The sequence below is a fragment of the Triplophysa rosa genome, linkage group LG7 (genome assembly GCF_024868665.1).
Source record: "Triplophysa rosa linkage group LG7, Trosa_1v2, whole genome shotgun sequence".
NCBI lineage: Eukaryota > Metazoa > Chordata > Actinopteri > Cypriniformes > Nemacheilidae > Triplophysa > Triplophysa rosa.
The window spans coordinates 3,750,702-3,762,800 of record NC_079896.1 but is presented as its reverse complement, the minus strand read 5'-3'; the positions used below and the strand labels follow the sequence as shown (position 1 = coordinate 3,762,800).

At 39.0% G+C, this 12,099-nt stretch overlaps 2 protein-coding genes across 3 annotated transcripts in view; one reads left to right on the top strand and one right to left on the bottom strand.

Moving 5' to 3' along the window:
* Nucleotides 1-5,446, top strand: part of raly (RALY heterogeneous nuclear ribonucleoprotein) — a 61,351-nt gene extending 55,905 nt beyond the window's left edge. For both annotated transcript variants that reach the window (XM_057339079.1, XM_057339080.1), the window contains 3 exons: nt 2,047-2,177; nt 2,483-2,527; nt 4,582-5,446. In XM_057339079.1, the coding sequence (XP_057195062.1) occupies nt 2,047-2,177; nt 2,483-2,524 (173 nt within the window). In that variant the 3' untranslated portion in view covers nt 2,525-2,527; nt 4,582-5,446. The remainder of the gene's footprint in view (nt 1-2,046; nt 2,178-2,482; nt 2,528-4,581) is intronic.
* A 289-nt stretch (nt 5,447-5,735) lies between these two features.
* LOC130556774 (uncharacterized) lies at nt 5,736-8,174 on the bottom strand. The gene is made up of 3 exons (XM_057338059.1): nt 8,014-8,174; nt 7,833-7,935; nt 5,736-7,240 (listed from the first exon to the last, which is right to left on the bottom strand). Exons 1-3 carry the CDS (start codon nt 8,172-8,174, stop codon nt 6,713-6,715), a joined length of 792 nt encoding a protein of 263 aa, XP_057194042.1. The 3' UTR covers nt 5,736-6,712.
* Between the last annotated feature and the right edge of the window lie 3,925 nt (nt 8,175-12,099).

Below are 12,099 nucleotides of genomic sequence, written 5' to 3'. Positions count from 1 at the left end.
GAATTGTTATGATGTGGCTAATGGTTTGTGGCTAATCGATGATGATGTTTCACTGCGCACAGCGGAGCACGTTTTTGTTTGTGGAGGAAGAAGTAGCCCACCGTTCCTCAACAAGCCTCAACATGATTTGAAGTATCATTCATACCATAAAAAGTAAACAAATCTCATGCTAAAGTATAATGCTTAAAGTACTAGCATTAGGTTTTAAATGCAAAAACAATTATGCATCCAATTTTTTGACCTCTAAATATGTGGAACTGCATGTACATGTACATGTGAATACATACAGTATACTTTAAAAAAAAACTAATGTGACACTTCTAGAGTATTGAAGATACATTATTGAGAATTGCAAATAAAAAAACATTCTGCCCGTTCTTTTTTTATCCCAGAACTACTTATATATAAATCTCAGTAAATAAATCATTCTGTTCAGAACATTCAGAACTCCTGTCGCATGCAATGCAGTAGCATTGATCCTTTTGTTTCGTGCCGTTTTTTATTTTGCAAGACTGATCCGAACATTCATGAGCTGGAATCCAATGATGTGGTTTCATCAGCGAATGCCAAACGAACTAAACGGAATGGTGTTTTCCATCTGTTGTGAATGACGAAGCCAAGCCACCGATTCACAAAGTGCCAAAAAACAAACATGGTGTGAGATTTAAACTTTAAGCATTAAAGCTCAAGTTATGGTCGTAGCCGTAGCCCGTGCATAACCAGACGTGCACCTCTCCAAAAATGTAACAATGCGTCAACTCAACGCTGACCCCTCCCTCAGGTCAAAAAACTCAAACGCATTTTCGAAGGAATTATCTAAGTAAATTATTTGTTCTTCTGTATTTAACATCTCAAGCTGCAACAAAAGTGACTGTTTACTTGCCGCTATTACTGCTGAAGCACCAGGTATACTTGACTTCCCGTGTCCGTCTCGCGCTTAAACGCGTCCGCGCAGTTCTTGAGCATACTCATCACGGATTAAGCGCGTTTAAGAATTTATGCTCTAACAGACCATCAGAGGGCAGCGCTGAGTCGCGTCATTCACAGACCCACTGCAAATTAATGATAGAGGAAGTCATTTGCAATTGCAAACAATCCGAGCAAATAGCATTACAATAAGAACAACAGCCAAACCGTATTGAGAAGGATATGCTTCTTAGCTTACTGTTCTTGGTTTGGCGGGTTGGTTTTGTATCGTTCTTCTTCGAAAACGGCACACTGCACACTTTCTGTCTGTGTATTGACCCCTAGTGGACTAGTGCATTTTTCTCGCGCATATGCTGTTGTACTCGTCACAGCATATCGTCACTCGTCCACGCGGTCTCAAAAAATGGGCTGCATGCAGACGGGGTGTGCGGACGACCGCGGACCCTCCTGGTGACGAAAATTACGTCCTGCGGGCGGCGCGCGGACGGACGGACCATACCTGCTCCTTAATGATTCTCAAATGAGCTGCTGCTTCTTAGGCTCTTGTCTTGGTTACACAAGCAACACGCGCTTGGACACTGACGCCTAGTGGTCATTGCCTATCGAAGTGGACAACGACGCGATGCGTTGCCTACGGCGTAGGTCCTACGCACAACCATAAATTACGCTTAAAGGTCCTGTGTGTAATTTTGTGGAGGATCTATTGACAGAACTGCAATATAATATACATAAGTATGTGTTCAGAGGTGTATATGAAGACCTTACATAACGAAGCGTTATGTTTTTATGACCTTAGAAGGAGTTATTTCTATCTACATACACCACGGGTCCCCTTATATGGAATTCGTCATGTTGTTTCTACAGTAGCCCTAAATGGACAAACTGCTCTACAGAGTGTAAATACGTTAACTAATTCTGCAAAGAAGTGAAAACATGACAACACTTACGTCCTGTGTCAGCCACCATAGTGCTTCGAAAGGGAGGGGCGAGCCGTGAGCCAAGAGGGTAGAGTGTGCCGTTGGTTGCAATTCACAACCTCGGCTAGATGCCGTTCATAAGTTAAGATTTGTACATCAGATGTATTGAAAGTTGTATTTAAATGTATGGATGTGTGTGTAGAGTTGCAGAAGACAGATGAAATGAAGAGCGAAATGTCTCAGGACGAGTCGGGCTCAGAATCAGAGGAGCTTCAACACAGTGATGGTGAAGAAGTCGAGGACCACACACTCGAGGACGACGAAGACGACATGGTGAGAATTATGGAAAGATTTTAGAGAAAAGTATATTTTTGTTAATTAATACAAAGATCACACTTTTAAGAAACTGGGACATTCTAGTTCATGTCATTGACCTTGTTGGAAATTAAAGTAGTATTTGAAGTAAAAGAAGCTAGAAACAAGGAGGGAAGAATGTGGTCTTCCGAAAACAGCAGCTGTAAATATTGAGACAAATCATTACCTGTCACACGTCATACCAAACAATGGTATGTTAAAACTAACAAATGATCTCCTAAAATGTGCTCCTAAAACTGATTTCTCATCTCTTTTCTCTTTAGGAAAACAATCACATATCTGAAATGGACTCCCTTCTTCAATAAAAGGCAAGAACTGAAAACTAGCACAATGGATGACAGTGATAATTCAAACCATGAGATGTTTACTTGTACGGCAGGATTTCATCCAAGATGAATAAAGATGTTCTTCGTGTAGAAGGCAGGTTGTAAAAACGAGGTTAGAGAGTTCAAACCACTAAATCTGGTGTCATTGAGTTCAGTTTAGTCTATTTAAACAACTATTCGGGATGACAACTGTGGCGAGTATTAGCATTTTTTATTGTTTTCCATGTTTTGCAATCAGGCCGATTTCATAAAATGTGTGCCAGGTGCATCTGTTACCCCCAGGTTACACATGCAGCTTTACATTAAAGGGATAGTTCACCCAAAATTAAAAATTCTGTCATCATTTACTCGCCCTCAAGTTGTTCCAAACCTGTGTACATTTCTTCGGTAGAGCACAAAGAAAGATATTTGGAAGAATGTTAGCAACTGACAATTTTGGGGCATCATTGACTAACATAGTAGAAAAAATGGTAGTCAAAGGTGCCTCAGAACAGTTTGCTTTCCAAAATTTCTCAAAATATGTTTTTGTGTATTCAATAGAACTAAAAAAATATACAATCATTTTTTCAACAATGTCAGTCAATGATGCCCCAGAATTGTAAGTTGCTAACATTCTTCCAAATATCTCTCGTTGTGTTCAACAGAACAAAGAAATTGATACAGGTTTGGAACAACTAGCGGGCGAGTAAATGATGACAAAATTTTCGTTTCATCTTTAATAAGCCATAACAATTTTATATTTTTACAGTATTGCAGTAACAGTTTAAATGTGACCAATTATGCTTAATTAATATTTAAGATTTTAGATCATCTCAAAATGTGCATTTTAAGCTCTACTTGTATAACACAACCACAAGCAAATGATAAAAAATGATATCTTTTAAATCGCGGCCCACAAAACTTCAGACAGTTTAAGTGTTTTCCAAGTAAGTGTCATAACATTTTCATTACGTTCGTACTTGTGTTACAATTGCCCCTGTCTCTTCTCACCCTGCACTTCCATCAGATCCATCTTTGGTGGTCTGGAACAAGTTCCACATGCTCGCTTGAATGTAGGATATCACCATCTGTGACCTATGAACATTAAGTTTATCAAAATGAAAGGAAATCACTGTGGTTTTTCTTACTCATCTGGGCTCAAGGTGTAACGACTCCCAATTCTGCCGCTCCAACATAAACATTGCCATATGTTTAACTTCACAAACACACAGGACAATGGTGGATTCTACCTGATCCGTCTGTGATGTTTGTGGAGCACCTCTCTGATTGTTTGGATAATCGGCGGGACCGCGCTCTTATTGCCACTGATAACATAGCTTCCGCCCTTCGCTTTTGGTAACACGTACAGGTCGACCACAGAGGGCTCAAGCAAAATTAACATCACACTGGGCACAAATTAGCAATTGGTCACACTTCTCTCTTTCCTTAAGAATTATTTAAGACCGTTGACCTGAGTTTTGAACCCTCTTCAGTTGAGGTTTGGCTACATTACGTGCTGTTATTGTACTGACCGCCTCATGAATTTCATGAAATTAAAATGCCATTCCACCCCGATATCAGAAGGTGTATTTGATTTTGCATAAAAATACATTTAGATTGCAAGTACGAATGTACAAATGTATGAGAATTGATACACTTGTACACATTAGCCACCTTGTGCCATTAGATTGTGTTGCATACCATAATTTTGTCAAAAAGGAAAATCCATGTGTGGACTTGACACGTAAAATTATTATTGATAAATGATGCAAAAACAAAAGGATAAAAATCATGCATTCATTTTATCCCAGAAAAAAAATGTACATTTAAAAATAATTATATGTTTTGATGTTCTTGGCTTTTTCGTCATCGAGTTGCATTAGAAAATATTTTATCCTGGCTTTTTAGCTGTAAAGGCAATTGAGAAAGACTAAAACCACATGTGAATACTGAGAAAGATCCAGCAAGCTTCGTTTCACCCCAGCAACTTCAGTCGTAGCTGTTTTCTGCACCAACACATCTTAATGTATGGCTTCCTTTTCTTATATTTATTACAGCTGGGAGTTGGAAAACACTGTCAACTGGAAACTTTTTTACCATGGACTCAGCAGGAAGACACTGAAAACAACAGGCGCCGTCAAAACTCCAGCATCGACTGTCAGTGAGACAGACAGCTAAACTAGCTGTTCAGTGGTAGAGAGGTGGGGGGGGGCGTCGTCCCCTAAACCAGGAATCCATTTCAAAAAGGCCACAGTTCCTTACCGGAACGCCACATCACACATCCTGTAAAAGGAGGATCAATTTCCCAGACATTCTGCATTCACTCTCCCAAAAAAACATTTGTTTTTGCATTTTTTTGCATATGTAAATACGCCCATCTTGTCCCCTCCTGTATGTTTGTGCTTTTCCTAAATGTTTTTCATTTTATTTATATGCCAATTGGAATCAGAACGGTTGGCTATTTTTAATTACGTGTGCATAATTCTTCTACTTGCACTTTCGAGACTGCAAGAGATAGTAACAGATGTAAATAAACTGATGACTTGTGAAACACAGTGTTGCAGAGTGATCAGTGTTCAGCGCTGGATGTCGTTGACATGTTAATACATTGTCCGCAATTTCAACTTCCTTAAAAAGTTTAGTAACTTAAACAAAATAGGTTATTGGGCAAGTGCTGTAAAATAAGGTACTATTGTGAATTGTTGTAAGGAGACAGTTTTGAACACTGATTCTTTTAAGTCTGGCTGTCTGTTCCGAATTTGTGGGAAATGCAAGTTTGACTTAAACCCACAAGAAAAAGTAAAGTATCCTGAAATTTTAGGTTTCAAACAGAGATGGCGATAGAGAGGCAAAGTTACATATTACAGCATTAAAGAGACAGTTCACCCAAAAATAAAAAATCTGTCATCATTTACACACCTGTGTGTTCTATTTGTTTGAATTTTGTATTAACTTTGTTGTTCTGATGAACACAGTCACATATTTGGAAGAATGCTTATAACCAAACAGTTCTTGGCCACCATTGACTTTCATTGTAGGAAAGCAAAGAGCTTTGGGGCATTTTTGACTACCGTTGTAATATTTCCTACTTTCTTCAAAATATCTTTTTTATGTTCATCAGAACAAAGAAATTTAATAAACCAATTTTTCCTATTATGGTAGTCAATGGTGGCCAATGTGTTTGGTTACAAGCATTCTTCCAAATATCTTTCTCTGTGTTCACCAGAACAAAGAAATTTATACAGATTTGGAACAACTTGAGGGTGAGAAAATAAGGACAGAATTTTCAGTTTAGGGTAACCCATTCCTTTAAGTTGCCAGATGTTGAGGATTTCAGTATATAACGCACTCAAAGTAAATTGATTACATTTGGCATGTGACCTCAAATCTTCCTAGTGTTCAACAAGTATACTGCATTTTTAGTTAACATTCAAGTTCACAATAAACAGTTGAATTTGACACTACGGGACACTGTTAAAAATGTACTGGGTTATTCGGCCAAACTGTAGACATGTCTATGTTCCGATATGATGGCAAATTTGTCTATTTATTGTAAGAACATTTTAGAAGGCAAAGCATATGAAAGCTATAGATTCATGTAAAACCATTTCACAAAGCACAAGAGGTTTGGTTTCATTCTGGTTCTGGAGTTACCCGCGAAGACATATTTAGCACTACTTTGGGTCTCTGCGATTTACAGTCACATAAAATTAACAAGGTGTTGCCACAAAGGTGCTAAATTTGTCCCAATGTGTCTCAAAATGTTTGCAACAGTCAAGTTTATACATAGCCATACATTTTGACATCAGCAAAAAGATTTCAGTGCATTGAATAACACTGTTTTTTTATTAAACAAGTACATTTTCTCCCATGGAGAATTGCTGTGTAACACTCTTGAGGTCAGTCAGCGAAGAAAACATGCTCATTTTTCATCTCCATATGCAGTGGAGGCTGGTGCTAAAAATATTTGGGGGGGCGCAAACAACAACTGTCAGTAATGCAGGACTATAAATAGCCATTAATCAGGTGATGTATCATTATTACAGTCAATGTTAATACATGCAAATAAATGTACTATGAATCAGTGAATTTGAATTGAATGTGGGTTTATTATCAGTGATGAAGTAATCAAGGTAATCATTCAAAAAAAAAAACACACTATAGTTACCTAATCATTGGCCATTAACACTATTTGAAAATAAATTTTGCTCTCCTTTCTTTCTGACTTGCAAATTTCTCAATGACCTTCTGGTTAAAGTCAATGATCTCAGTCACCATTCTCTTCTCCATTGACAGCATGGCCAATGCATTTAGTCTCTCCTGGGTCATGCTATTTCTCAGAAAAGTCTTAACTCTTTTCAAAGTTGAGAAACACCTCTCAGCCTCTGCTGTGGTCATGGGTGTGGTGATGAGGATCTTTAGGAGAGTGACAGTCTCTGAAAAGACTTCTTCAAGATTGTTCTCCTTAAACAGCTGCAGTAGGTCCACAGCACCACAACAGGTTCTGAACTCTTCCTTGCAGTAGATGAGACTAAGCTCTGTCTTTAGCTTACTCCCATTGAGCACTGGATAGGCCTTCAAAGTCCTACTCAGTGCATCTTCAGGAAACGCCACTGTGTACTGTTCAAACCTGTCTGCTTGCAGCAGGGTGGCACTAACGAGGTGGCTTGTGAAGCAGAACCGTTCCATGGTGTGTTGGAGTATGGTGTCACAGACCTACAGAGTGAAGGACAAAAACAAAAATGATGTAGTGATGACAAAATGTCAATTTCAACTGCAACATGATCAGTTGTAAGTCATAGAGAGACGGAGACCAGTTTCAGTGTTTGAATCCCTGATTTATCCAAACTTCATACATATGGACTAGACAAACATGCCAAGTTTCATGAACTTCTGATGCTTAGGGCGCTAATAGCATTTTTTTATTATCAGCCATTTTCATATCAATCAGATAAAAAGGGCACACCACTAGAGGAAACCTAAGAATAACAAATCTATTTAGATCACTATTTAAAGACTATGAAAATGGTTAAATAGATTGACTTGTAGTAAAATATGCATTGCAAATAAATGTAGTATAGTTTCATAAAGTTTAATAAAGCCCAATATCAAAGGATCTACTCTTTGCTACAATATTTAAGCAAAAAAATTATAAACTCAAAGACATGAGAACACATTTAGTACCCAAAGAGGGTAAATGAAACCATGCCGTTTAACTTGTTGTTAATATTTACTTTCTTTTTGATAGCTTCCTTTGATAGCTTTTCTATGAAAAACTGCAGAGTAACAAGGACTACAATAAACTTACCTCTGTTGCAATCCGTTCATGGACGTCTGGACTAAGCAACCGCCGCCTCTTTGGTTGAGAAGCTCCTTCACTGCTTTGGTTAACCAGAGAATGGAGAGAATTTCTGCAAAGGATTAAGAAAATGTATGACTAATAACAATAATAATGATAACAAATTCAAAAGAAGGAATACAGCTGCTACCTGATCTTCTGTATGTCCTGCTGGAACTGCTGGATGCTCCCCTTAATGTGGACTGAATCTATGTCCTTCTTCTGGAGTTTGGCATAGAGGATGTCCACGTGTGGCATGATGTTGTGGAAAAGTTGCAGAAAAAAATTAAAATCCTGATCCTCCAGCAGCATGGCAAAGCCTCCTGCCTCTCTGGTGGTAACAGGGTCAAAGTCACCTGAGTCTCGAATAGTTTCAAAACAGCGAATGAGGCCCTCTCTGTGCTCAAACACTGTATTGATGGCACGGCTGTGGAAGTTCCATCTAACACTGCTTGATGTTGGTAGTCTATGGGCAACTACTTTATCAAGAACATCTGTGCGCTTGGGTGATCTTGAAAAAAAGCTGGCAAATCCTCCAAGGTTAGAAAAAAAATTCTAACTTTGGGTATGTGAGAAGTGGCCTTTTGCATTATTAGATTGAGCTGATGAGCATAGCAGTGGATGTAATGGGCATTTGGGTACACATCTTGAATCTTCCTTTGAACACCTGCAGTGGCACCTCTCATCACGCTGGCTCCATCATACGCTTGGGAGATGAGTTTACTCTTCTGATCCTCTGGAAGGATGACAGTAAGATGCTCTTTTAGTGCTGTAGCGATGGAATCAGCTGTAGTTGAATGCAGATGAATAAAAGCAAAAAACCTCTCCTGTACGTTGCTTTTGCCATCAATGTAGCGCAGCACAAGCACAAGTTGGCACTGTGTGGCAATATCAGTGGTCTCGTCGGCCTGGATTGATAGAAAATCGCTGTTTTGTGCTTCTTGGATTATGTGTTCCCTCATAACAGACAACATACAGTCCAACAGCTCGTTCTGCACGGTTTTCGAAGTTCCCTTAAACACAGAGGCATTCTCGAGGTGCTCTTTCAAAACTCCATCAAGAGAAGCAACAAAGTCGACCAAGCCACGGAATATCCCGGGGTTATCTGAGCTCTCGCTCTCATTGTGGCCACGCAAAGCCAGCTCAAATGCGCCACAAAATTTTACACAGTCTATTATTCTAGACAGGATGTGTCGATTTTTTGTGACCTCTTCATTGTGCCTTCTAATGCCAATCCTGTAGCCTTCATCTAGCTGTTCAGCAATGCTAAGCTTCCCAAAAAACTGGAGCCTCATAGCGTTGTCAAGATGGCTGCGGCTACTTTCATGTCGCTTGCACTTATCAGAGAGATGTTTTAAATCGCAAACCCCTGTTGTTGTCCACAACGTTTCGGTGCCAAGACTTTGAAACAGCAAACAGGGAAAACAATAAAAGGCATGACTTACATCGCATCCAGCTAGCCAACTCCGTTTTCCATAAGAAGTGCCGGAAAAGCACCGAGTGTAAGATCGACCGCGATCACTTGACTGCTGCTGAATTTGCAAGTTGGGTCGATCTGGTCCAAGCTCCTTGATCCGTTTTTTTTCTTCATCTGAACGCCTTTGGAACGGGTATTCTTGTAAAGATAAAACCGAATTTTCTTTCATCTCGAGATAATTTCGCTTGCTTCCACGTTAATCAGTACCTGTCAGTCAAATGACAATCTGCTGAGCGGTAATGAGAGGCGTTAAGAACGGTCCAATCACATGAGGCCAAAAATATAAAAACAATATTGATTCGCTTACAACAAAAGTGGGAGGGTTTGGGGCGCAGAGTGCTGCGCCCCAAGGACGATTTGAAACAAGCCAATTAGAGCTCAGCCTCAAATCACATGCTTTTCAAAAATGTTCGTGCCTACATACACACTCGTTTGTCCGGCGCCCCGCACACGTATGAACAAAATACAATTTTGATTTTTTGATTTTTTAATAAATGATAATATGACTAACGGTGGAATAGTACGACTAAATTATTTTATTACGTTATTAATTTGCGATATATATTAAACTTATTGTTGGCATATTAAAGTAGCTTTCTTCTCTGGATAACTTTAAGGGGGCGGCTCCCCAGCGCCCCCTATTGACCGGCCGCCACTGTCCATATGTCACCTTGCGAGTGTTGTAGGACGTTAACCAGACGCTCATTGCTATATCCCGCCTTCTCGTGCAAGAGCCTGTTGCTTTTAACTACAGCCAAAGCACATCATAAATGCGGTAGAAAGAACTGTTTTTAACAAAAATGAAAATAATCAGGTACGCAGTAACACTTGCTGTTCCGTAAGCTTTAAACAGTACAAATGTCGTGTGTATTTTCTTGTTTATGAAACATATGCAGGAGATTGTAGACAAATGTAAGCTGCACAAAAGAAGTGCAACGCCTTCACACTACATATCGTGACGTAAATTGGAATCGCTTCACATTTTACACGATATCAACCACATTATTGTCAAGTAATTGATTACATCAAGTAATCCATCAACTCCAGCACCCAGTTTTTTTATTCTTTGAATTGTCACATGACAAATAACATTTTTCAAATCAACTTGATAGACGCCAATAGTCTGTGGCTACTCACTGTAAGCGAGGTTTTGATTAAAATAGATACGCGTTTTCTAAAACGGCGAATGACGGTTTCATCGGACGCACGCGCCTGGCCCGAAGTTAACTTCCGGTCTGTGTTTGGTTACAGCAATTTATTTTATATAAAATGTATTGATAATAGTTTATATGAATATTTTATATAGACCGTTTCATCGGACGCGCGCGCGCCTGTCCCCCAGTTAACTTCTGGTTTGTGTTTGGTTAGTGTCTAATAATATAACTATTTATATTTTATTTAATTAATGTTCATATTAATTTTACTGTTTAATAATTGTATTAAATAAACAATTTGTTGAATGGGTCCTGTAGTTTTGACGCATTTAAACAAACCTTATGGTTCAATGTCATCTAGCGGTTGAGCTTGGTATCGCAGTCTAAAATCAAAATATTGGATTGACAAATTTAGCCAAGTAACGGTTCTTCTCGGTTTCTTTTGATTGTTATCAGAAACTACGGGCACTCTATTGTTTGTGAATATGTACCAGAAGTTCTGTTGGGGGTCACAAAAGTGCGCGTGCGCAGTAACGTTTATGTTAAGATGAAACCGTCTATATGTTGTGTTAAATAAAATGAAAACTACTTAACATACGTCTGTTCTTTACAGCGGTCTTGGCAGAAATTAAGTTTGGGTTCGTTTATTTGTTGCTGCTGCTGAAACCGTCTATACACGTCACATCTCAATGAAACACTTGAGAAATAACGTTAGAGAGTGCAATTTCCTTATCGTAAAAGTCCAAATTCTAAATTCAATTTTCTTCTGTAATGTCTTGTGGCATATTTCTAAATAAATGTGGGTATTTAATATGGAAAATAAAAATATGTTGCATGTGACTTGAACTGAATTTAGTGACTGTAACATACCAGAAAGAAGCCAAAACTTCAACTGCTGGCTTTGAAGTAGTCTCGCATAGCCAGACCGGTCTGGAACTTATCGCCGCTATCTTTGGCCAAGACCCGCCCAAGAGGCCATATGACTGACAGGTAGAGCTACCAATCACGTTTCGTTTTGTGCCGCGTCATGTTTAGAGGCGTGGCAATGTCCCTGCAGTAATAGACCGGTCACGAACGTGTCAAAAGTTAACAGCAACAAAATGATTATAAGTTTAAGCCGTGAACCTCGCATACTTTTAAGAATTAAGCGTTTAGTCGATCGTGATGAACTCTTATAGGAACCATTGTAAACACGACAGCTTACTACTTAGATCAGACGGCTTCGTGTTGTTTCCAGGCGGACTGTTACTACACGCACATCTCCCGGAAATCCAGTGAAATTCAACCAATCAGATGACGACTTTGAACGTGCTGAAGGGTTTCCAGAAAAGTGCCTTATGCATAAAACATTTAACCAACGGTCCGTGGGCGTGACATCTGAGGCCAGCTTTTGACCAGGACATGATTGCTAAAGATCATGTCAAATCATGTCATTAAGACAATTAATCTAAATAACATTCACATTAACCAAATTGCCCACGCTCCCATTTTGGAGGCAGAACACTTTATTACTTTTATTTATTTAAAAAAAATTGTATTAACAAAAATATGCTTTTTAGAGTTAAGATGATAAATTACCAGCAGTTCCCATAATCTTTCTAAAACA